Below are 27,599 nucleotides of genomic sequence, written 5' to 3'. Positions count from 1 at the left end.
ATTTCATGTATACAGTAATAAGAACTTATAAGACACTTCCTTCAGACGAACTCATCTTGCTCATGGTCTGAATAAGGGATAGGATCATCCTGTTTTTCAATTAACAAATGTAACTGTTTTCTCAAGAGAAATTGACCTTTATTTTTGCTCACTAGAGAGGACCGTGGTGATCAATTGGTCCGCTAAAGTGCGAATACATAGAATGTAACAACATCCACATAGTACCAAGATTGTATCCATTCCTGCATTGAATAACATTGATTCATTATTGGAGTCTTATATTTACTGAACATGCTTTCTAACGTTCCTACAAAGGGGTCCTCTACTCCACTATAGTCTGCTAGCTCGATGATCAGGGCGGTAAGTCCTTCTAACGCTCTGGTTACTGATCCATCTGGGGAAGGGTTATTTGGGATGAAAACACAGCACAAGATTCCAATTAGTCTGCAAACACCCCATTTATTAGACAAAAACATATCTAAGGCCACCCTATTTGCCAGGCCATCAGACTGGTTCCATCCAACTGTACGTGCAGTCCCCTTACTGCATCATGGGTGTAATTTATGAATCTCTGCTGGTTGTAGTAAATATAGTTGATCCAATCTACATTCTTGTTGATTGTAGGCCAAAGAAATATTGATTCGAATCCTGCAGTTATCTGGTTTCTAGCTTTAAACTCCCTCTCACCAACTACACCAGTGCAAATGTTCCAGGCCAGTCATGTGGAATGCCTGGACACAAAATTTTAGTACCACTGTACCACCAAACATCTGCCCTGGGGTATTGTACGTTAGCCACAGCAATTCCTGAAAGAAGGTCCTGGCTGGTTACTGCTGTTATGGAATTTCACCATCGTAACGTTCCCATACTGCCTCATCAATGCAAGATCAGTAGAGCCTGCTTTGTTCTACCGCATACACAACCCAATCTTAACCATGCATTAGTGCCTTCATACCATATTTCCACCGCTATAACCTTCTGCACAGTCGATGTACTCAAATATGTCACCAGTCTATTATTATCCAGTATATAAGCCTGCGCTGTTCCTATATGAGGGACTGCATTCAGGGAAGAATTTGAATCTGCCGTTTCAGGGACTATCTCCGCTTGGGGCCCAGCTATTTCTACCAAAACCGAGCACATAGGAACTTTTCCAGGAACCTCAACCCCTAATAGTAAATGAAATGAAGTTGTTTCTCCCCTTGCTTTGAATAGATCATCCAATACCATTTCATGCTTTCACCGTACCAAACACACTCTGTGTGTTCCTCCTATTTTATGTCTCTCGGGGGATAACACTTCATTTTACCCAACTTTGTAACTGCAAGCTTTCTGTTATTTTTATCCCAACCAGTCACATAATCAAAAATAATTCGACCACTCATTCAAACCATCCTGTATTTCGTTGAAACAACCTGTATGTTTCTTATCTGTTTCAAAACACAAAATAAGTAAATTATGAAAGTTATGCTCATCTGGTATTATCTGTTGTGCAACATTTGTTCCCGTCATTGGAAATTCCTTATGGTCTAACGTGACTTCAAAACGTTATTGGCTTGTGCCATAATTACAAACAAAAATGAAATGCCCAACTTCCTTCGGTAAATTATGTTACATATTGCAATTAGCTTTGAATTTCCAATAAGTATCTAAATTATTCCTACATTTTAAAATCCCCATTTCAAGTCAAAATGCAATATGTCAACTCCTCTCATTTCTGGAGAAGGATACACTGAATGTGTAGATAGAATAAGACCCAGTAAAACCATGATGCAGCCAGAATGAATGTATTTCCTGGCTGTTGTTCCTGAAAAGGTGTGGATGAAATATACTTCTGTATCAGAATCAATTACCCACGGCTTCCCGTTCCTGCCAATCACTTAACCTCTTTAGATGTATCAGCTTTCTTCTGTGCCAAACTCCATGTCGATCTCTGCCTGAATCGTGTGCAGAAATCCCTCCTTAGGCACCAGACAAACTGCTTCTACCTGTTAGTGTTTAGAAGTTAGAGAGCTGGGACATGAAATCAGAATTCCAACAAAATGTCATCACATTTTTCCTAGGAACTTAGATTACATCTGTGAAATTATTGTTGTGTTTATCACCCTCCTTATACTCATAATCTCCAACTGTCTGTAGTTGAGCCTTACCCTTTGTTCCACTACTTTATTCATCTTACCTGGACCATGTATATCGAGCAGTTGGAGGAGCCTGGGATATAAGATTTACATTGACAACCTATATGCTGTATCTGCTGTGCATATTACAAACAAAACCTCTGAACCATTGATACTTCTCAATCTCTACTAGAGAAAGGGCGCTGACTAACTTGGTCCCCATTTCATCACATCATATGTTTAGCTTAACTGTAAATATTCTTGTTATCTCCATACTTCTACTATCCCCAGGTAACATATCTGTTAAAAAACCATTTACAAATTCAATATCATTATCACAGGTGAACTTCTTTCATAGGTTCCACTCTGGAATTGTATCTGTCAGCAGCCTCTCGGCAACTGATTCTGCTTTTCCTGTAAAAAATGTAAAGAAATGGAAACAATAACATCATTTATAAAAAATTGAATTGTTAATCATGGAATTGTAATTTAAACAATCATGCTGTTGAGCAAACATGTTGCCACTCCCCCTTTTTACACATCTTAACAAAGAGGTGTAACAAAAACCCGGTTGAGAAAAAGAACTTTAGTTAAGCAAAAATTCAAAGACACATCAAATCATTATTGTTCAAACATCAAACTCTCCCGTTAAAGAGTGTCTCTCACCATCCATCAGTCCTGAAAGAAACAAAATCTCTGGATTTAGTTTGTGTTAGTTCAGAACATGCTCAGTTAGTCTCTGTTCCTCTCTAAACTCATGCAATTGCATTGATCAGATGCAAACATTCATTCTCACTCACACAGTCGGGTCTGGTCAGGGTCAACCCAGAGTCAGTCATCAACAGTGCTGTTGTAAAACAACAGTCAGCCCCGGTCAAAGGTCACTCGGTCTCAGTCTTCTGGTCACGTCATGCTCTGCAGAGTCTTTAATTATTCCGTCATACTCTCCATTTACAAAAACACTTATAAGTTTCCTTTTAATTAGTACTGTTTTTAAAATATGTCTTATCATTCTATTAGGACAGCGCCGTGTTTATGTAGACGTCCCGGACGTATGCACATTCCAATCTACTCACATTAACCTGTCAAATGAACATATGCCAGATGTGTAGGTCACTGCTTTTTTGACCTCCTAAAGCGACAGCTTTATTACCACAATATATAATGTCAAAACTGTTGAGATATTGCACACATCTAGTGTCGCAGCTTGTGTGAAACCTTCTAAAGAACAACAACAACTTACTTCAATATACTTTACTTAGATTACATTAACAAAAACTGCTTCCCTCATGTTAAGTTAAGTAATTGTTAAGCCATCACTTCCTTTTTTAAACTACTGGATCTTTATCACCACCGAATTCATACAAAAATCTCTAATAGATCTTATTTCCAATACTCTTCACATACCCACTATCTTAAATCAAAACATTATTAGGATCTGTATGACTCTGCTCGATTCTCTTAATATACTCCATTATTTATTATCAATTTCAGTCTTCTTGAAAAATATTTCAAGTCTTTAATCAGGAAAATAATGTGTGGAACTATGAGAGCTTTGACATGTTACAATTACACCTTTAATCCATAAGAATGTTTAAAGTAGGAATGACTTTAATAATGGTTTCCATTCACGTGGTTAATTATATTGGACATGGTCTGGTATCTAATGTTGGAGTTATCACTATAACAAGTTTGTTTCATTTAAGTATCAGATCTGAGATCAAGTGTGTACTAAATCTCTCTCCTTCTGTAGATCAAAACTCCCACAATTTAATTTTACCAAAGTCACACCTCAATATAGGCTCTGAAATAATAATAATAGGTTAACATGATTAAAATGTTCCTACCCTGTTCTCCTGACTCCTGAACAGGTTCTACCAAAAGTGTAGTGGATCTTGCTTATCTCTATAATTTCCCCCTATAATAATGTGTTACAGATTTATTTACTCCTTTACTTTAAAAACTTCCCTTTTTCAATTATCTTTTACCAATCTATAAAATGTTATGTAATAAAACATTCGATATTTGATCTTAAATTTACAAAGTCAATTCAAATTCTTTAAATGTGTTCCACTTATGTGTTTATGTGAGTGAATGTGTTTACACAAACTCACCCATTCGAAATCCCCTTCCTGCCACCTCTGCTCTCTGGCTTGATGACCCCGACCTCCTTAGATTCTGCAGATTGACCTTTTCGCCCCTTCCTGTGCATCTGGTTTTTGACAGTCTTTGACTTTTTGAACCTGCATTCCACATCAAGCTTCTCTCCTTGTGCGGATTTTCATTTCAGCATGGGTCTGCTCGATCACCGGCTCTTGATGTCTTTCATGGGAGACGGAACCCCGTTTTCATGTGTCTCATTGTCCATCAGAATCTGTGCTCTGAATCAACCCTTGTTGCTCTGGACCTCTGTGCTCTTATCAGAGGGACTGGTGATGAGTAGATCTCTGTCAATCAGCATGATGCATGTTTGTTGCTGACCTGGGTGGAGAAGCAGACGGATGCAGTTCTAGACAAAGCCCTGCTTTTGCCTTCCTTTCTTATTGAATTAGTCAGGAAATCTCCGTGGGGGATGGTCTTTCGCATTATTTCAGGAGGACATGGGTCTGTCACCAGATTGCAGAGGCTGCAGTCCAGGTGGCAGCTTTCTTTAAATCTATGAATCTCAACACACTGGTTAAATAAGTCCACTTAATTTTCACTTTTTTAACTAAGCATGTGTTCTGTCTTGTGTATTAAATGCCATCTACTGTAATAACAAGTTAATGTCTAATAATAACATCTCTCAAATGCATTTGACTTAACTCCTTTAGGAAAATATTTTCTCCCATAATTCAAATATTCACATCCAGAAACCATATTCCCACACATTATCTTTGTACGGTCTCTGTTTTCTTCTACTATAAAAACATTCCAATGCTTTTTCAAAAAGTTAAAATCCCTTTAACTTAGCCTGTACAACCCAGCAGAGCATATTCACAGATCACTAAGATGTAAATGATTCAAGTGTAGTCATACGATTCACTCCTGTATTTATCTTCATATTTACTAGTGTTAACACTTTTATCTATATTAATAATCGCTAAACTTCTTTTAACAGCACTTTCTTATAATTAATTCCCGTTCTGTAAAATGTTTCTCCTCTCTTCTCTACTGCTTACAGACAGATGACTCCTGAGTCTCCTCTCTGTGTGAGAAAAACATCAAAGTTAATTTAGATGATAACAGCATTTGGTCTTACAAGAAGATTTGGGTGTCGCCTACACCCCCCTTAATGGTCTTAATCCCCTCTCTTACTCAAACAGGCTTTATCTTTATGGTTATTGCTCAACACAGCTTCACCCCCCTGTTCTGTTCTCAGTCTTATCAGAGAGTTACCTCTCTTCTGTGATCTTAGTAACCTTTCATCCTTTAACCTCTAACTCCCCACCATCTGCTTCTTGTTGGTAGAGAATTCACTCTTTTAAAGTGTAATTGTGTTCTTGCCATTTGTGCTTTCTCTGTTTTTGTCATTCTTAATTTCAATGTATCTGTCCTAAACTGTAACTCCCATATGGGAAAACTGGTGTTGGATTGAAGATAAACATCAGCCTTAGCTCTATTGTTATTCATACTCATTACCTCTCTGGTTCTTTCATCTCTTGTGAGATTAACCAATAGGTCCAGACATACCGGATCCACCAAACAATATAAAATCACTACCATAATAACAGAGACACATCTATTTGCAAAACTCTGCGGGAGTTGCTGGTAGTTGGCACATATAACCGCATGTTGCCCGGATGGTTTGTGCGTTCTCTTGCAAGATTTCTGTCATTACCATTTGGACCTCAATGTACACTATTCAATACCCTCACCAGAGGGTGCTATTTTGTTCCTGAAATAATACTGGATATATATTAATTCCTCCAGTAGGGGCGCTGTTTTTTCTTTCTGCCCCGTCTTTATTGGCTACTTCCTGACTGGTTTAGCCTCTCTGACCATTACTTCCTCTGAAGTTTTCTGTTAATGGCTGATGCTAACAGACTACGCTAACTAGGTTAGCCTATTAAAGACAAAGGACTTTGGGGGAGGGGAATAGAGAACCCGTTTCCAGATGGTTTCAAGCAAAACAGCACAGTTCAAAAAGGCCCAACACTGCTTGGTTCTTTAAAAAAAACCCTCTCTGATTACGATTACACATAACACTTAACCCTACACTAATAATTTAGAAATTCTCCATGCCCTAACAATTTAAGTACTCTTCAAAACAATCGCAGATAGAGAAGGGACTTCAACCTCAGCTCTTCTCGTTGTAGTTGGTATCATAAAACAAATCTTTTCTAAATCTATGAACTATGCTTTGTTAAGTTCCAGAATCAGTAATGACGTCAGGACTCCAACCTGTGCTCTCACCATGCTTTCTTCCCTTCAACAAACAGTAGTCTCGAGGAATTTAACCCCAAGCTACGCCTCTCAGACAAAAGAGGTCTTCCTTTTAATATTAACACTATTTGCCAACTATGACTGTTCAATAACGCAACACGCTAATCAGAGACTATTGGAATGTCGTCACAATTCTCAACGTAATTCTGTCGCAAAGATTACATTTACTGACCCACTCACTAATCACTCGATTAGGCCTTAACCTATTAGGACTTTTTCAAACTTACTTTATCACAAAATTATACTATCAATGCCGAAATACGCTCCAGAACCTTAATCTGAATCTACGCTGCCAATTTTAATTAGCACTACGTTACCGAACTTTAATCGATATTTACGTATTAATTTTACCTAAATCTCATTCTAATTCCGGCGTAAAAAGGACAAACACAGACAAACAAAACAAACAAACAAAAACTTTTGAAAACCCAGGACCGCACCCCGGTTAATTTCAATATATTCAGTTCTTAACCTTAAATAGCCAGTTCATGATTAACGACTCACCTCCAGACACTCGCATATCAAAATGCTATATAAACTATGCAGATTTTGAAATAAACAGGCACTGCTCACCTTTTTAAATGGGATCCAATCCGAGTGTCTGGAGTTTATGCCGATTCCGCGAAATCCCCGTCTCGTCCTGGCACTTCAAATCACGTCGGGGTCACCAATTGTAAGAAATGTTCGTTTATTTGAAGCCCAGGAGACGGTTTAAAATAAAGAAAGCAAAACTCCCTTAAAAGTTATAAAAGGAGTGTTTAATAAAAGGATGCAGCGGTAGGTTTTACAAAAGCTTCACAGCTGTGGCTCAATAGCCCGGGACACGCGTCCACAGGCCACTGACTGAGCGGAGCTCATCAGTAGTTACTGTCTGGCGGTCCGGAACAAAAGAGAGCTCGATTTCACAATCCTAACATGTTTTATAGAACCACCCCTTTCCGACCATACAATAAACAACTTCAAAATCAGACGCGCCCCGCTGTCGTGCTCTCATTGGTTGGTAGCGGGGGGCTGGATCCTCCTCTATAGGCTGACGTCGTCGGGGCGGGTCCTCTTATGACGTCACCGTCGCCATCTTGTTAGCGAAGTCCTGGAGCTGTCATCTACGATAGTCTATTATGCAATTCTTAGGAGGTTTATCAGTTATTAAACAGGCAACTGTATCATTGCAGCATCAATGAGTGAGAGGTAGAGGCGGTGTGTTTAGTATGCAACTCCACTGGTCCTTCTCCCTCTACTCATATATACAAAACAATATTAGCTTTATGCTATCTGAGGCTAAAAACAACATCCTGTAATACTACCGGAAATGGACAAATATGATCCGTCCAGAAACAGTGAATTATCTTTTAAAGTTCCGCTCTAATATATTGATTATTTCTAACAGCTCCTATTAACTGTCGATTAAATACATGTTAAGTTTTAAATAAAATCAAACATAGTACAGTCAACAACTCCATATCACAGCTAAGCTTACTACCCCTAGCTGCTACACGCTAGCAGAAACTGAGGTAAATTAGCGTCCATTCTTACCTTCAATGTCGTGGATAAAACCTTCGATCCAGTACTGTATCCTTTAATTAACACCGCCCGGGGGATGTTGCAGTCGGTACTGGCCCACTGCTCCACATTTTGAATTGTTAATTTTGGCAAACAAGAAAGGTTGGTGGTCCACACTGGAGTTTCCATTGCTGGTGCTGCTGAATCTTCCATAGATCGTATGCGTCGGAGTCAAACTTCCGGGTTTGTGTACCCCTCAGCCTCGTTCGAGTTTCAAAATGGCCGCCAGGTGAATAAGGCGAATTGGAGAGGGGGACCCTGTTAATTTCGTCGCTTGCTTTCTCCCCAAACAATACATTAGCCATAACCTTGGCAGCTGGTTTGACTAAATTCTCACCTATCGAATGAGGTTTCCCTGTTTTTGCGATGAGAAGGGATACCCTGTATGATGCCTCTGTAGCCTTCGTATTTTCCCCCGTCGCAAAAAAATGTGAGGGCGCCTTCGTCATGTGTTTTTGAAGTTCATCACGTTTTCTCTCAAACAATGCTAAAGGTTTCCCGATGTAATCCTTGTGTTTGCTCACAAAATGACGCTTGAGCTTGGCGGGTTTCATAGCCTCGTTAGCCAAAGACTCGTAGCACAAAACACAGTGTGGATTGGGATCCTCTTCATCTCCAGTCCAGAAAAATCCGAATTTTATGTAGTCGCTGTGATATTTTCTCTTCACTTTAGCGCTGGACTTTCCGCGACCGCGGGTGGTGGTTGGACGGCGAACCGCTCTCCTGGGACTCAGTAACGCACACAAAATCACTTGTCGCTGCGGCTGAACCACTTGTAGTTGCTGGATCTCCTGCATCAGGATGATGCACCTTGACTGTCACGTCAGATTTGTCATTTAATTTTCTTTTAACTGACCCTGTCTTTAGCCATCGATCCATCTTGTCAGTTGACAGCTCAAATTGACCGCGCAAATCATTTATGACATAAGATCGTAACCTACAAAGCTACGTAGCTACGCTACATCTATGCTACACTCTATACTAGTCATTTTAAGACAGTTTGAGAAACACTTTAAACTTATAATCATACCTGCAAACTCAGAAGTGCTGAAAAAGGTGACAAACTAAACCCCCCCCCCCCAGCCTTTGTACACGTTGCCTAGGTCGCACATGCGCATTATATCCTGCTCCGCTCCGAGTTATAGTAGTAGGCTATTCATGCGAAACGCATGAATAGCACGTTAAGATCTCGGCCAAGTCGTAATTAAAAGCAGTTCTTCATTATTTAAGCTAAGCAGCGGTAACGCCAGTGTTAAACAAGGTGTTAAACAAGGTGTTAAACACGCAAATGCCGGTTGGTGTGCGTACGTTACTGAGTGTTTATCGGTCCACGGCGGTAATGAACGTGTCGCATTGGTCCATATGTAATCCACACGTTCTGTTGTTCCCATTGGCATAGAGCTATTGAACATTAATTCTAAAGGATACGGATAACATATCGCCCACGGCAGTTTAATCCGTGTATCATTCGTTCATTTGTTTTTCCGATTTAGTTGAGGATTGAAAAAATGAAAATAGCATTTGATTTCTCGTTTTTCCCATTTCAAAACCAAAACCAGAAATCGGATTACGGTTCGTTTTCTCGTTTTTTCGATTATGCACCCCCAAACGGAAAATGGAAAAGGAAACAATCGGATAACAAATGAACGAATGATACACGGATTCTTGCGCTGGGCTGGCAGGGCTCGTTTGGTTGTCAGGGAAACCAAACAATCGCGAGCCACAGGGTAAAAGATCATCGGTGCCTACTGTATGAAGCAGCTTGTAACATGGGGGTTTTGAGCATTTGATCTAAATAAATACGTCATATGTTTAATCCTTACTTTAGCAATCTCCATCGTAGCCTATTCGCGTAGGTCTGTCATTGTTATGTGCATTGTTGTTGTTGGCTGATATCAGGCTAGCTTACTATGAAATACCCATGAAAGTCCATAGGCATACAAGAGTAGACCTAGGAAATCACCTTATCACCACTGTTGGGCAAGTTACTCAAAAACTGTAAAGCAGCCTACTGATCAGGCCTACCCAATAGGCATAGGCCTACTGTCTTTTCAACCCTTACACTACCATAGGCCTATTACTATTTAAAATGTAGGCCTAAGGCATTACTTTTGCATTACTTAAGTAACTTTAACAGACTAAAAAAATTGCAGGTTCAGGAATAGCTTTCTGACCCACCACACTGAACACCATTAAAATCCAGGTTACAGTAAAACGTATTGTAACTTAAGTTACTAGCATTGTAACTAGTATATATTACAGTTCCCCCCTCTGCAATGCCTTACATTAGTTACAGGAAATAAATAAATAATGCATTACAGTAATTAAATACTTTTGTAATGCTTTATTCCCAACACTGCTTATCACGTGGGTGATATCAACAAAATACAACAATACGATAAGATAGATAAATAAACTTTATTGTCCGTTAAGAAAGCTTTCTGCTGAGGAGTTCTTGTAGTTGGTGGTAGTAGATTGAATCTCCTGTCTGGTGGGAGTTGATGAAGGGGTTGAGAGGGTCCTCTATCATAAATCTTAATTCTTATGGTAGTCAGCGTAGAGAAGCTTAAGCAGGAGTGATGTCATAGACTGCAGAGAAAAATGTTGAGGTATAAAGATGAAGTCTTGGAGAACTGTGGCCTATCCAATGGAACTTGAAGGACACTGTCCGGTGGGATAACAAAGTAAGACTCTTCGGAAACAGACGCAAGAGAAGCAGATCCCAAATCAGGAACATCACATTGCTGTGGAAGAAGACAGAAAAAAACCAGGTATGAGTATATACATTACATATGTATTACATTGCAATATGGAGCATTGACATCACTTTATAACAGGAATTACAATGTCCCAAAGGCACTTTGTGATACCCATAACCTTATTGTCACTAAAATGGTAATGACACAGTCTTAATCGCTTACTTGAGACTCTGCATTCTCATAGCAATGTTGTGATGATGCAGTAACACAGTTAGGCCTACAACCAGGTAGTTTGACGGACCGAATAGTTAACGCGTACCCCCAAAAACCTTTAAGTGGAACCAGAACGTTTCGGCAAGCTCGTGCACTGAAAGCCCGCCGCCCTAGAGACGACGTTAACTTTGTTGGGTTAGTAGGTGCCAGAGTCGAGAGAGAGCGCGTCGCGATACTACTACTTCTTCTGAGGTGAGTGAACTCTCAACAAAGCACAGGACATAGTTAGTGCTACACCAATTATTCCATTGTGCGCTTAATGATGTGGCTAGACATTGCTCTTGGGGGAACTGAAAACCTAAAAAGAACACCCCAGTCAGACTGTGGACCGATTTTCCTCTCGTGTTGTCTCTTTATATATATATATATATAGAGAGAGAGAGATAAAAACCCAACTTAGCAGCGATGAGACGAAATATTAACTTTTTGAAAAAGATACAGGCCGTCTGTTACGTTTATTTGACATGCTGAAACTGCCGCTGTTAGCTGAATATGAAGTTAGCTGTTGTATAACTAGCTAACGTGCCTAGAACGTCTAGTTTCATTCAGCTTTCCGCGGGAGTCACTGGGTTCCAATCACCACTTGTTCCACGCTGCTTGTTAGACTTATAACATCCTTACAAAACAACAGAAACTAATGACATTAGAATAAATACATAAGAAGATCTCACCACTGCATTGTTCTTGTCCACTCTTCCTTCAAGCTGTACAAAACAGAGCGTTATGATGTTAACTGCTTCAATGCAAAGTATAGCCTAGCATGATAAACCTTCAGCGCTTTACAACCATATTTGATGCAACGTTTACTATTATAATGCAGATGGATACCTACGTACTTTTTTTGAGAGAAAAGAGGGTCACAGTGAGACCAGAGGACCTCAAGACCGAAAAAATAGCTGTCATCTTTCAAGTAAGTAGCCTATATCACACAATCCTGTCTAATTTCACTATTTAATTTTTATTTCACAATTTTATTCATGCATGGGGTAAGATTAGCCACCTGAAAAACATATTTAAAAAGAGAATATTATTTTAACCATGAAAGTTTATCAATTAGTTTTTGCATTAATAGTAACATGACACATGAAATTTGGTATGATGTGAAGATTTGAAACAAATTACGCCTTTATCACTCAAATTACGCCTTTATGTAAAAAGTGGCTCAACTTACCCCGGTCTCCCCTATATGTAACAAATCATAATCTCATCTCTTATCACACAGGTGCAGAAGGACACTATTTATTTAACAGATGACCACAACATCGCCATCTTCCCAGAGGAGAACGGGCACTTCATCTCTGTGGATCTGGTGGACCGGGGCCACTACGAGGTGCATGGGGATGCCTCGGCATCAGCAGCAGCAGCACCACCACCACCACCTGCAACAGCAACAGCAGCAGCAGCGGACCAACGTCCACGTTTTGCTTTTCAGCGGCCTGTTGCCAGTGCTGTCGCGAGAACAAAGGCATTTCAAAGGTAGGCTATAACAGTAATGTATGATTGAATGATTTCAAAAAGTCTGGTGTTTTGGTTTCATTCACAAATGACCAAGTGTCCTAACTCTTTGAATTGGGGTTGTACTGTATGTGTAGGAATATTTACATCGGTGAGGTGATGGAGGGGAGGCTGCAGACCAGCAAAACTGTGACAGTCAGATTCTCAGAGTTTGAGACTAATGTGCCATCCATCTTGGGGAAGGTTGTGGAGGCACTTGGCGACGCGGAGGAAATGATCCTCACAGATGGCCAGGGGAACGCCATTCTTGACTCCGAGGGCACCAGAGGTAAATCTGAAATGGTCATTTACTTGAGTTTGGCTGAAGTAAAGATAAAGAACTATAATAAAAAATAATAAGGAATTGTATTATATTATGGATATTTGTATTCTTGTGCTGTCACTGTAGGATCCAACTTCTGGAAGCAGAATTCTAGGAAGATTTTTGCTGTTCCTGAGATTCAGCTGGGACAGCTTGGCAAAAGGAGGCGGCTAAGGTAGTCTTTTGTCATAACATCTAAATAGTTAAATGCTGTATTTCAATTTAATTTAGTCTTTTAAGGCGAGAGGGCACACCTAGATTCGGATTAATAGGCAGGACTTTGAAACTTCTCCAGTTATTAGGGGCATAAAAACCTAAATTTTTTTGTATGGCAAGTTTTCTATTTTGAAAGAAGACATGTAAATCAGTGTTTCTCAAACTTTTTCAGACCAAGGACCACTTAACCAATAAAAAAATACTCACGGACCACCTAACTCCCCCAATATCCCAAAACAAGATTCAAGATTTATTAATCCTGAGGGAAATTGAGGTGCAACAGTTCAATACAAAGAAGGAAGGAGAAATATACACTAAATATAACTAAATATACACCAAATATAACTAAATATACACCAAATATAACTAAATATAAACTAGAATAAATACAATAGGCCTGCTTACTACTCCAACAGTATATTACAAATTACAGCCTAATAATAACAGCTTTATGTGACCTTCTCTATATCGCTCGTTCACACATTAAATCAACAATACAAATACAACTACGGATTCTACAAGCAGTTCGTTCACATGCGATTTAAACGGTAAATGCTGATAGATTTTACACATCATATGAAACATAGACTACATTTATTACTGAGTTTATGTCCGAGCGAACAGAGAGATACGCAAAATGCACCGCATTTAGTACGACACAAACTTCTGCTGTGTATTTTCAAAAATAAAATACAGTAAAACTATGGTTGCAGGCCCAAGTTTAACAAGAATTTAACAATAAACACAAAGTAATTATTTACACTGTTACATTTACAAATAGCATTGTTTACTCACTCATACACTGCGTGTCTCTGTTGCTACCTAATGGGAGGAATGGTCCTGCTTGTGCTGAGACATCAGTGAAACAATGTCTGGATCCAAACTGGAAAGTTTTAGTCTCATATCACAGTCCACATTGATCCTGTTACGCTGCTTTGTTTTCAGACCAACAAGTGTAGAAAAACCAACTTCACAGTTGTAGGTGGTTGGAAACGGCATCAACAGTTTCAGAGCAGCGTCAGCCAGCTCTGGGTGCTCAGGCTGGACGTGGACCCAAAAGTCCGTCAAGCTTTTCTCTCTGAAAGTCGTCCTCAGTGTCCCATCAGATGCGATGTCCACAAGGCTGTCAACCTGTCTTGATGGGAGCTTGGAACTGACGTGTTCGATGTGCGTTTTGTCCCCAAATGGATTCCTGATCCACTCATAGCCTGCATCTAGTTCTGGGAAATATCTTCCCAGCTGAAAGTGAAGGCCTTGCAGATGTTCCTTGAAGGCTGCAACTGTGCCGCCGTCCAGCTCTTCATCTGCAGCGAGGAGAAAATCCACAAGCGTGGGAAAACAGTCAAACTCCTGGCAATCCAGACGGACACACCACAATTCCACCTTGAGGCGTGCAGCTTTAATTTTGTCCTGCACATTGAAGGCGGTGACGGCTTTTCCCTGCAGCGCTAAGTTCAAAGCATTGAGTGCGCTAAAGACATCGACCAGGTATGCCAATTTTGAGAGCCACTGGAAATCATGCAGTCTGTCATACAGTTCATCAGTATGATGCAAGAATAACATCACCTCATCGCGCAGTTCAAATAGACGGGTGAGAACTTTCCCACGCGACAGCCAGCGAACTTCAGTATGGAAAAGCAGTTTTGTGTGTTCACTTCCCATTTCATCACACAGAGCTTTAAAAAGACGTGTGTTCAGTGCTTTGGTTTTTATTGTATTAACAATTTTCACAGACTCGTCCAGTACTGATTTGAGGCATGGTGGCATTTTTTTCACAGCCAGCTGTTCTCTGTGAATGCAACAGTGTGTTGCTGTGGCGCAAGGTGCAACTGCGCGTATGCGCGCTGCCAGTCCCTTGTGTTTCCCAGTCATTGCAGTTGCACCATCTGTGCAAATACCAACACATCGTGTCCAGTCGATATTATTCTGCAGGATGTAATCGTTGACTGAGTCAAAAATGGCTTCCCCTGTGGTGTTGGTCGGCAGGGAACGACAAAACAGAAATTCATCCTGCACACCGCCATCATAAATGTACCTTACAAAACACAGCAGATTCGCCTCATTCACGATATCAGTTGACTCGTCCAGTTGCAGTTCGAAAAACTGGCTTTGGCGTAAACGTGTGATCAGCTGATCTTTCACATTTTCGGCCATGGCTGTTATTCGCCGCTGGACAGTATCATTGGAGAGGGGGACCCTGTTAATTTCGTCGCTTGCTTTCTCGTTATTAGCCATAACCTTGGCGAGCTGGTTTGACTAAATTCTCACCTATCGAATGAGGTTTCCCTGTTTTTGCGATGAGAAGGGATACCCTGTATGATGCCTCTGTAGCCTTCGCATTTTCCCCCTTCGCAAAAAAATGTGAGGGCGCCTTCATCATGTGTTTTTTAAGTTCATCAAGTTTTCTCTCAAACAATGCTAAAGGTTTCCCGATGTAATCCTTGTGTTTGCTCTCAAAATGATACTTGAGCTTGGCGGGTTTCATAGCCTTGTTAGCCAACAATCCGAATTTTATGTAGTCGCTGTGATATTTTCTCTTCACTTCAGCGCTGGACTTTCCGCGATCAAGCCGAGTTTCACAGCTTTCAGCCGGGTGGTGGTTAGACGGGGAACTGCTCTCCTGGGACTCAGTAACGCACACAAAATCACTTGTCGCTGCTGCTGAACCACTTGTAGTTGCTGGATCTCCTGCATCAGGACGATGCACCTTGACTGTCACGTCAGATTTGTAATTTAATTTTCTTTTAACTGACCCTGTCTTTAGCCATCGATCCATCTTGTCAGTTGACAGCTCAAATTGACCGCGCAAATCATTTATGACGTAAGATCGTAACCTAGCTACGCTACATCTATGCTACACTCTATACTAGTCATTTTAAGACCGTTTGAGAAACACTTTAAAGTTATAATATATTCATTTCAAATGTGACATTTTACCAAAATACTCACGGACCACTAGGGGTCACTCACGGACCACCAGTGGTCCGCGGACCACTCTTTGAGAAAGACTGATGTAAATGGATCAAATTCTGAAACAATCTCAAAATCACCCACATTTGAGATAAATGGCATTCGGGGGTGTGCCCTCTCGCCTTAAAGGGGACTGTAAATTCCCAGTCATTTGTTTATATTTTCCATTATTCAATAATAAATAATACATTGTAAATTCAAAATGTTTTTTCAGTCGTAGAGAAGACACTGGTCTTCAAGATGTGGTGGCCGAGATAGAGGAGGTGATCGAGGCAGACCAGGGCCTGAAGGAGGTCACCAAGAGCATCAAGGAGGTAACAGAAGGGACTGGCAAAGCAACTCTACTGTGCCTACAAGAGGGAGAAGTGAATGCCCTGAAGACTGTCTTTGGCTGCCTTGTGTGCCCAGGTTAGTACAGTTTTACTTGTAGTTGATTATCAAGTTGATTTTCAAGTCAAGAAGGTAAACTAAACACGTAGGCCTAAGGAAAAACAATTAAGGTCTACCAAAATGTTATGTTTTTTAATCTACAGGTCCTGTGGAAAAACCCATTTTTTCATCTTGCTGCAGAAGCATCATCGGATGCAGGTCGTGCATTCAACAGTGGGAACACAGCCACGACTACTGCCCGAAGTGTCGGTGTCAAGACAGGGAGACAAATGAAGTGGCTGGGTTGGACGAGGCCCTGGCAGTGCTGAGGAAGCTTTTTTAAAATAAATAAATAATTCAAAACGATGTTGATTTTAACACGATTCATATGTATTTATTTATTTACAATGTTGCATGCATGTCAGAGACATTAATTAGATGGAGCAGTGCCTCCTGAAACATGGTGTAGTCCTGGTTAACGACCGTATCGAAGAGATGAGACATGTCCGGGTACCTCTCCCCCAAACGCTCTGCTAGACCTCTCTGTTCATCGGATGAAAACGGGTCAGAGCCAAAGGCTGAAACCCAAGTCAGAGATGATCCCATCTCCTCCTCGTACATACAGTGGGGCAAAAATGTATTTAGTCAGCCACCAATTGTGCAAGTTCTCCCATTTAAAATGACGAGAGAGGCCTGTAATTTGTATCATAGGTATACCTCAACTATGAGAGACAAAATGAGAAAATAAAATCCAGGAAATCACATTGTAGGATTTTTAATGAATTAATTGGTAAATTCCTCGGTAAAATAAATATTTGGTCACCTACAAACAAGCAAGATTTCTGGCTCTCACAGACCTGTAAGTTCTTCTTTAAGAGGCTCCTCTGTCCTCCACTCGTTACCTGTATTAATGGTACCTTTTTGAACTCGTTATCAGTATAAAAGACACCTGTCCACAACCTCAAACAGTCATACTCCAAACTCCACTATGGCCAAGACCAAAGAGCCGTCAAAGGAGACCAGAGACAAAATTGTAGACCTGCACCAGGCTGGGAAAACTGAATCTGCAATAGGTAAGCAGCTTGGTGTGAAGAAATCAACTTTGGGAGCAATTATTAGAAAATGGAAGACATACAAGACCACTGCTAATCTCCCTCGATCTGGGGCTCCACGCAAGATCTCACCCCGTGGGGTCAAAATGATCACAAGAACGGTGAGCAAAAATCCCAGAACCACACGGGGGGACCTAGTGAATGACCTGCAGAGAGCTGGGACCAAAGTAACAGGCTACCATCAGTAACACACTACGCCGCCAGGGACTTAAATCCTGCAGTTCCAGACGCGTCCCCCTGCTTAAGCCAGTACATGTCCAGGCCCGTCTGAAGTTTGCTAGAGGGCATTTGGATGATCCAGAAGAGGATTGGGAGAATGTCATATGGTCAGATGGAACCAAAATAGAACTTTTTGGTAAAAACTCAACTCGTCGTGTTTGGAGGAGAAAGAATGCAGAGTTGCATCCAAAGAACACCATACCTACTGCGAAGCATGGGGGTGGAAACATCATGCTTTGGGGCTGTTTTTCTGCAAAGGGACCAGGACGACTGATCCGTGTAAAGGAAAGAATGAATGGGGCCATGTATCGTGAGATTTTGAGTGAAAACCTCCTTCCATCAGCAAGGGCACTGAAGATGAAGCGTGGGTGGCTCTTTCAGCATGACAATGATCCCAAACACACCGCCAGGGCAACGAAGGAGTGGCTTCGTAAGAAGCATTTCAAGGTCCTGGAGTGGCCTAGCCAGTCTCCAGATCTCAACCCCATAGAAAATCTTTGGAGGGAGTTGAAAGTCCGTGTTGCCCAGCAACAGCCCCAAAACATCACTGCTTTAGAGGAGATCTGCATGGAGGAATGGGCCAAAATACCAGCAACAGTGTGTGAAAACCTTGTGAAGACTTACAGAAAACGTTTGACCTCTGTCATTGCCAACAAAGGGTATATAACAAAGTATTGAGATGAACTTTTGTTATTGACCAAATACTTATTTTCCACAATCATTTGAAAATAAATTCTTTAAAAATCAGACAATGTGATTTCCTGGATTGTTTCCCCCATTCTGTCTCTCATAGTTGAGGTATACCTATGATAAAAATGACAGGCCTCTCTCATCTTTTTAAATGGGAGAACTTGCACAATTGGTGGCTGACTAAATACTTTTTTGCCCCACTGTATGTGCTGCCTCAGCAGCATTGGGCAGCAGCTCTACAGGACAGCTGGCTGGACACCTAGCAGCCGCAAGTTGGTTTGGTATCCCTCTGCCTAAAATGAGTAAAAAAAAGTTTTACATTTTATACAATTTTTTCCCTTTTTTTTGGTCAGTGAAAAACTGCTATTACACTTGTAAGCTATTACACTTTACCTGGTATCCTATGTGCATTCCAGGACTGCACAACTCGAGCAAGTCCTATTGCACTGACTTGACAGGCCAAGTTTGACACACAGAATTTAGTTGTGTTGTCCTGCATGTCCACTAGTTCCTGGTCCTGTAGGTGGATGAGGGCCTGTTTGATGGGATAGTTGACCCGGTTGTTGACCTCTGGCCAAATTCTTTCCACTCGAAGATTCTGTTTAAATCACACACACAAAAAAACGTTTTGTATATGACATTTCAGACATTTTTTAACCACCCAAAAGTAATAAAAGGCTGAAGACAGATCCCAGTAGTAGTAGGCTAGTAGTAGTAGTAGTAGCCTAGTACTACTAGAAAAAAATACCTTTGAAGAGGTTGTCTGCAGGTAAGGGAGTCTATTGGTGTTGTGTCGATGTTCAGCCAACTTCTCCTGCATGTATAACGTCAAATAAAACTCCTTGCCGTGATCAACTCTAATCTGGTCCCACATTCCGTTGTTGACAACTGCTTTCCTGTATTTAAAAAAGGAAGGAAAGAAAGAAAGAAATGAAAAAGAGCAGTGTAAATTGGCATTAATTAATTAATGACATTAATGAATGGATTAATGAATCATTTGTAGGCTATTACTTGTGTAGTACATTTGCTTTTGAGCACACATGTAACACTGATGTAGACATAGAGGATTTCCAACTTGCCTGTAAACTTCCTCATAGATGATCAGATTGTTCTTCACGGGCATCGTGAATTGAGCCATAATTTTACTGCTGTACCCATCTACAGCCAACACATGGGTCACTCCGAACATACCCAACTTTTCGTTTTGGTCCATGTGTAATTTATGGCCCGTGTAGTCTGCGTGATAAGGGACTGGGTTCAGGTTTCTTGCTCCCTAAAAGAAGTACAATCCAATCAATGAAAAATAGGCCTACAATAACATCAACAGAAACATTCACGTTATTTGCAAATATGATTACTATGTAGGCCTAGTAAACACACAACATTAAGTTAACATTCATGATGTCAGCAATTTTAGAGCTTATTTTTTGCGCACTCGTTAGGCCTACCTCACGACGTAGCTCATTGTAGGGCTGATGGACGTTTCGTAGGATCCTTCCCACTCGCGGTTCACCCACTTTCACCCCCACAGATGACAGCTACCCTGTCATAAATTTCCGTCCGTACGTTGGACCGGTCTATGGACAGTAAATAAACACACAACTAAACAAACAAACAAATACCCTAATAATAAAGTCATAAAGGATTACAAGTGTGTAGCCTAGCCTACATTCAATTATTAGGCCGAGGCTAGGCTATTTCGGCTACGGTTTAGCCCAGACGGCAAAATATGTTTGGCCCGATCTATTTCCTATCTGGGGCTCATCTGGCCCTGAATCGTTTTCGGTATTCATAAGGCTATGGCAATAATATTCAAACAAATGCCTAGTTCTAGATCTAGGCTTACTCACCTTTTGAATAGATGTCAGGACAGCTTCTTCCAGCTCTTGGTCTGTGATGTGCCCCTTCCGTCTCAGCCCAACGTCGCCACAGAATCTCCTCACCGACATCTCCGAGGACCCCTTAATTCCCATACTCTTCAATGTCTCAGACATTTCGGCGTGAGTTTTCCCCGACAGAAAGAGTTGATTTATCATCTCGTAGTGAGACTCCAAATTAGCCATGTTTCCTTACAGATCAGTTGTGGCATGAGTCAGTTGTTGGCTCTCGATCGGTTTCCCTGACAACTAACAAATCCGTGTATCATTCGTTCATTTGTTATCCGATTGTTTCATTTTCCATTTTCCGTTTGGGGGTGCATAATCGAAAAAACGAGAAAACGAACCGTAATCCGATTTCTGGTTTTGGTTTTGAAATGGGAAAAACGAGAAATCAAATGCTATTTTCATTTTTTCAATCCTCAACTAAATCGGAAAAACAAATGAACGAATGATACACGGATTCAGTTTTGTCATTGTATGTATAGCCTATATTTGTATTACGCTATCATCATTCAACATGTAGAATGAACGTGTAATCTATAGAGCCGATTTACATAGATAATTCACAACCATGAACCTAATCTGGATCTTAAACCTGCCAATTGCCAACAATTGTTACTACATATAAAACATGTTTTCGTTTTTAGATCGCGTGTTTCAAAGGCATCTGCGTCTTGTGTACATAACACAGCGCAATATGAATAATGTCATTTCCAACAGTGAAGCGTTATATGTGCTTACTGTAAACTAACTCTACACACGGTCGCCAGCGTTTGTAGATTTTGTTCGTAACTCCAAACTTTTCGTAGCTACTAAAAAGTTGATGAATGCAAAACCGAAATAATTGATCCGAACGGATCACGGATCATCCGTTGCACCACTACCAGCTACTCACTAAACCACACACGGATGTGTATTTGTTCATTACGTGTTCGTTTTCATCCCTCTCAGATCTGACCACAATGACATAGCCGCCAGTAATATCAGTAACAGGACGGATGCTGTGGAGATCAGCCTTCACAAACGTATTCTTTTCGCATTGAACGAGGTGACGTAGAACTGGTCTAGCTAGGCTAACTTTAACACAATTCACTGAGGTTAGCTAGCAACCTAACAAGCTGATAAGCTTTAGCATGTTAATACACTTTATTTGGCTCAAATAATTTGACTTCAGCAATGTTAAAATGATACAGCATACAATGTTTTTGCCCGAGTACCTGCTACTAGATTTACCTCAAAACTTGTATCTGTAACGTATCCCAAAAATTGTCCAGAAGAACCACTCGCTGACGACTGAGCACTCCACTCCAAGAGGGACCGATGGGTAAAAACGCGCTGTGGTTTATCTTGCTTATGATTGGTCAGTGGTCGTGGAACGCGAGTCATTTGAACAAAGCTTTTATTTATTGATAGCAAACTTGTTTCTTGCTCATTATACAGTCTATGGTTGGTCGGTCAGTCGTCGGTCAGTCGTCGGTCAGCCCCCCCCCCCCCCCCCCTAAAAAAAAAAACTCTTCGGATCTACACGATTCACGTCAATGACATATTTTGAGTTGAAAACGGCGAATTTCGCCGAAAGGTGACTAGTTTGCAGGTATGTATAATATATTAATTTCAAATGTGACATTTTACCAAAATACTCACGGACCACTAGGGGTCGCTCACGGACCACCAGTGGTCCGCGGACCACTCTTTGAGAAAGACTGATTTAGGGCCTAATATCGTTGTGTGTTGTGAAACGTTGTAGTGTTTTATGAAAGTTGAGTTGTTGGAGGAGCATGGGATATAAGATTTTCATATGCACAGCATATATGTTGTATGTGCATATGACCAATAAAACCTTGAAACTTGAAAATGCTTTGTGAAATGTTGAGTTTGTGAAATGTTGTTGTGTTATGTGAATTGTTGTTGTGTTATGTGAATTGTTGTTGTGTTATGTGAATTGTTGTTGTGTTATGTGAATTGTTGTTGTTTTGTGACATGTAGTGTTTTGTGAAATTTCGTTTCAACTTGCACTTCAGGACCACCGTAGGTATATGGAGCAAAAAAGCTTCCCTTAGGACGTTTTAAAACACATCTGCGAATACAATAGCTCTTTAGTTCATCAGTAGGATGCCACTGTGACCCATTACCTTCAGGAAAGGGCTGCAAGACATCTGGATAATTCAAAATCCATGTAAATAGGCTCAAGAAGCTTCTTAGAAAGCTTCTTGAGAATGCTCCTTAAATTGAATTTCAGTCATTCAATATAGTGATGTTTAAAGCTTGTAAAAAGTACCTTATAGTAAAATGTAAGAAGGATTATTCAGTGCTGACTGCTGTGACTCCTGATGTAAAGTGTTTTGTGTATTTACTAAATGAATATAAATACATTGATAGGACAGCTTTGTTATCTTCTTAACTAAAGTGATTATTGAATTCAGGAAATATCTGGAGCTTTACAAATTACTTGTGAGACCAATTCCCATCCTTTACCCATAGATATTATTCTTAACTGTAAGAAAAAAAGCAACATTTTCATGTGTGTAGCATAAAACTGCTTCAACAAACTTCACACCTGGTATAGTAGTCTGCTTCTGTTTGATGCTTTTCTAGAGCAACCTTTTATAATTGACGTGGATAGCTGAACCACAATTCTGTCTTTCTTTACCTGGTGAGACAAAAGGTCTAGCAGTCAGCCACTTTCCCATGGAAAGGGAAAAATAACAGATTGATTATAATGCAGTCAAAAGCAGCCTTCAAAAAATAGAAAAGCCAAACAAACAGTCTTAGCTGAAGCAACTGTTAAGCCCATTTTAGTGCAGTCCAGTGTAGATTCAAAATATGATTGCGGTTTTAAAGTGTACATACAGTTTTGTTTGTATAGCTCCGTTAATGTTCAGTTTAATGTTATACCTTATACAGCAGCAATGCATTTAGTTTAATTTACTGCTGAAGTTTATTTTGTGTTTGTTCACCATTATTATGTTCCATTAATGAACAGATCACTGATCTGCTTTTTTATGCCATTTTTTCTTGAATGTGCATTTTTTCAGAAAGTTACTGCTTATGTCCTCAAGATGGAGCCAATAGTTCATATAACAGTGACAGTGACTTTGTCTGAGCACTCAGAGGTAGGCCAGCAGCTTTCAATATCCTTTGTTTATCTGATCAATATATTGTATCAGTATGTGAATATCAGTGTTAAAGGTAAAAGCGGAGGAGACATGCTTTTCTAAGGCTTGTATTTAACTTGTGTAGAGTTGTATGTGTAGCGCCTTTAACCTTAATGGAAGAAACCAACCCACATTTCCCCTAGGTTCAGAAAGTTGGCATTAGCATTACTTTGTGTCGGGTCCGCTCCGTGGAGTACTGTTGTGGTACGAGAGTTCAAGTTTTCACTGTTTTTTTTTTCCATTTTCAGTGTGTAATGATCCCAAACTTTTGACAATTTATTTGTTTTTCTTGTTCCCGTCTCTTCCGTTCCCTGCTCGCTATTTTTTAAATTCCGCCATTTTGACTTTAGCGCCCTCAAATTACGTTTCTGTCTACTTTACGTCAGTCGTCGGAGCTTCTCTTTCAACGTCTGTGTCGTAAATCAACACAGCGTAGTCCCACTAATGATCATCCCAGAGAAACATAAGAGCGCCGCCGTTATATAGAGCTAGTTATATGGAAACGAAGCCTCGATTCAGAGAATTTGCATCGAGGAATTTTAGTAATCGAGTTATTCGAGTTACTCGAGGAATCGTTTCAGCCCTAGTAGAGATGAATCCCTGATCCAGCAAAAAACAATCTACACGCATGGTGCAGCAAATACATTTAAATTACTACTGTATCCATATTCATCACATGACATTCTACTACTCTACTCTGATTCTCTGCATACATATCCAGATGCAGTGCATACACTGTTCCAATCATTGTAAATGGCGGTGTACACATTTACAGTACGAATATTTAAACAAAATTAGTCATCATGAACTTGTATCTTGACATAAGTATACTTATTTATCTCTATAAGCAGCATTCATATTTTTGAACAGCTTTTTAAATCAGTATTTATTTATCTTTTTAACTGTTTCAAGGTATCAAGGCTTTATTGGTCATATGCACAGCATATACAACGTTATTATCCTACCGGCCTTCTTCCTACACCGCTGGGTGTAGAGGTCCTCCATGGATGGCAGCTCCGTCCTGGTGATGTGCGGAGCAGTTTTCACCACCCTCTGTAGAGTCTTACGGTTGAGGGCGGTGCAACTGCCATACCAGGCGGTGATGCAGCCAGTCAGGATACTCTCGATGGTGCACCTATAGAAGTTGCAGAGTATCCTGGAGTCCATGTTGAACTTCTGCAGCCTGCAGAGGAAGAAGAGCCGCTGTCGAGCCGTCTTGGATATGACCCTGGTGTGATGTGTCCATGTCAGGTCCTCACTGATGTTTACCCCGAGGAACCTGAAGCTGCTGACTCTCTCCACAGGAGTCCCGTCGATGGTGATGGGTGTGTGTGCCTCTCTCTGCCTCTCTCGGACCTCGCCGTTTATCCAGGGCTTCTCATTTGGGAATGTCCGTACAGTAATCCGCGGCACGACGTCATCGATGCATTTGCCGATGTAGCAAATGACCGCGTCGGTGTGTGTGTTTATGTCGTCCTCCTCAAACACACACCACTCTGTGATGCCAAAGCAGTGGCGGAGAGCAGAGTCAGACTGCTCCGACCAACGCTGCACTGTCCTCGTCACAGGTCAGTCCCTCTTCAGTCTCTGCCGGTGTTCCAGTTTAACTGGATTCCGGTTTAACTGGTTGAGTTTGTTTACCTTTTCCGCCAGATGTTGTGGTTGACAGGTTCGTAATTTTCACGTAACTTGTGTGTCTGAAGTGTGACCAGACAATGTAGAAAACCTCGGCGAAAAAACGCTAACATCACCAGTTCATGTACAATGAACATGTCGAGATCACCTACAGACAACAGAAAATATGCTGGCCAAAAAATAAAAATGAAAATAAACAATATTCATACTCCAGCGACAGGATTCAAACACGTACATTTGGGTAATATATATATCAACCATGAATGTTACTCATTACGCCACCGACCGGCTCAAACAATGCCCTGCTTGAACCATATAAGTGTTGTCAGTTCTTGTCAGCTGTTTACAATCACCGTTTGACATGGATGAAATAAACCCCACCATGTTAACTGGTGATATTCACAATATGACACAGGCAGACGCTGCCAACGCAAGCCTCAAAAACGAATGCAAAAGCCATGTGTTACGGACCAAACACCAGCATGGACATCTGAAAGGATATCGCTTTGTTTTTTTGCCTAAAAAATGCATATAGTGACCATTACAAAGCACATATCAAACGCTATGAAAATAGCCGCTGTGAGATACAACCCAGTCATCCTTTCAAAAGGTATTAATCCACTGCCTTACCGCTAATGGCCTGAGCTACTGTTCAGACGTTGAAAGAACAGGTGAATATTTATTATTGACTATTAACTTGTAGCTGTTCCCAACAATTGGGAAAAACAGTAACAATGACATTGAAATTGATCACTGGATGAAGTCAATTAGCAAATTAGGTGGTAAAGGATATATATATATATATAGGCTATATATATATATATAGCTGTTTAGACGGGCCATTTATAATCGTCAGCATGGATGGAAAAAGTGATGACATAATGTCAAAGAAGGGCAAGACCTTGCATAAAGTATATAGACCAACTCGGCCATAGAGCCAACACCACGTGTGCCGCACAAATGGCAAACTGGTTCCCCATCCTCAATTACTGACCCATCCTCACCTCAGTCCCCATCCTCACCTCAGTCCCCATCCCCACCTCAGTCCAGCACTACATTTCACAAGTACAAGAAATACAAGCAGACACTCTGGAAACTGGTAATTATGGACTTATTTTGTCGATTGTTGATGAAACTGGTGGCTGGTCCCTTTGATGAGCAGGGGATCAGCCATCTGCGAATGGACATAGCCCAACAGCTCATCAAGGAATCGGGTTGGTTCCTACTTTGTTTTCAGTTGTTATTGTCATGCAAGTGCTATTTATTCCAGCCAATAACATGGCTATCTGTAATCAGATGATTTGTCGGAGCTATGTCGGGTGTGTGGCGAACATGACACCCATGACCAATGGGTAAGCACTTGAAGTTGATTATTGTAATGTTTTATTATACAACTGTCCTAAAGCATATCGTTTTTTTCTTTTTGTTTGCCCTTTTCTTCCAGACGGAGTGCACGCTTTGTAAAAGCTGGTATCACAGCCTTTGTGTGGGGGAACCACCTGTGGACAAAGATTACTGTCCTGCATGTATTTGACAGCCAAAAAATAAATAAAGTCACTTGTCAAACCATGCCTCTATTCATCCAGTGATGAAGTTGTAGCCAATTGTGACAGTTTTTCTCAATTGGGAACAGCTACAAGTAAATAGTCAATAATAAATATTCACCTGGTTCTTTCAACGTCTGAACAGTTTGACTGGGTATCTCACAGCGGCTATTTTCATAGCGTTTGATATGTGCTTTGTAATGGTCACTATATGCATTTTTTTAGGCAAAAAAAACCAAAGCAATATCCTTTGAGGTGGCCATGTTAGTGTTTTGTCCGTAACACATGGCTTTTGAATTCGTTTTTGAGGCTTGCGTTGGCAGCGTCTGCCTGTGTCATATTGTGAATATCACCAGTTAACATGGGTGGGGTTTATTTCATCCATGTTAAACGGTGATTGTAAACAGCTGACAAGAACTGACAACACTTAGGTGGTTCAAGCAGGGCGTTGTTTGAGCCGGTCGGTGGCGTAATGAGTAACATTCATGGTTGATATATATATTACCCAAGGGGCAACTTCCGAGTCTCCAAAATGAAGCCCATAAGGAAGTGCCAAAAACCTGCAGTTCCTCGAATGGCCGCGTGGCCTGGCTGCAAAACAGAGCAAATCCCCATAGAACCCCATGTTAAAATGTCTTTGGAGCAGAAATAAACATGTTTACAGCCTGGTTCAAAAAACGGTTTTCTCTGTATAGCTAGTTTCCGCGTTCATGACAACTGTGAGGGGGGTGAATTTTCATTAAAAAATCCAGTTCAAAAGATATTAAGCCATAAAGTTCTGCATAATTAGGGGCGTGGCCGATTTGAGTGACAGCTGGGGTTGTTATATTAAGGTTAGCCGCATGGGATAGCTGTCACCTCATCCACTCAGCTCTCTAAATCGTTGAACTTGACCTAGGCCTATCGGTCGTGTTAGGCT

General features: G+C 40.7%; 2 protein-coding genes and 1 pseudogene across 2 annotated transcripts in view; 1 reads left to right on the top strand and 2 right to left on the bottom strand.

Moving 5' to 3' along the window:
* Positions 1–27,599, bottom strand: part of LOC134867653 (histamine N-methyltransferase-like) — a 41,700-nt gene that overhangs the window by 7,955 nt on the left and 6,146 nt on the right. The gene's annotated exons all lie outside the window — the stretch shown is intronic.
* Positions 11,220–16,788, top strand: LOC134867449 (uncharacterized). The gene is made up of 7 exons (XM_063888011.1): positions 11,220–11,266; positions 11,895–11,984; positions 12,297–12,550; positions 12,667–12,857; positions 12,978–13,065; positions 16,291–16,484; positions 16,610–16,788. The coding sequence occupies exons 2-7, from the start codon at positions 11,895–11,897 to the stop codon at positions 16,786–16,788; spliced, it is 996 nt and encodes a 331-aa protein (XP_063744081.1). The 5' UTR covers positions 11,220–11,266.
* On the bottom strand, positions 18,647–20,563 carry LOC134867447 (uncharacterized; annotated as a pseudogene).

This window comes from Eleginops maclovinus, chromosome 7 (assembly GCF_036324505.1).
Source record: "Eleginops maclovinus isolate JMC-PN-2008 ecotype Puerto Natales chromosome 7, JC_Emac_rtc_rv5, whole genome shotgun sequence".
In the NCBI taxonomy this organism is placed as follows: domain Eukaryota; kingdom Metazoa; phylum Chordata; class Actinopteri; order Perciformes; family Eleginopidae; genus Eleginops; species Eleginops maclovinus.
Note: the sequence above shows the minus strand (reverse complement) of the source record. Positions and strands in the feature narration are given on the sequence as shown.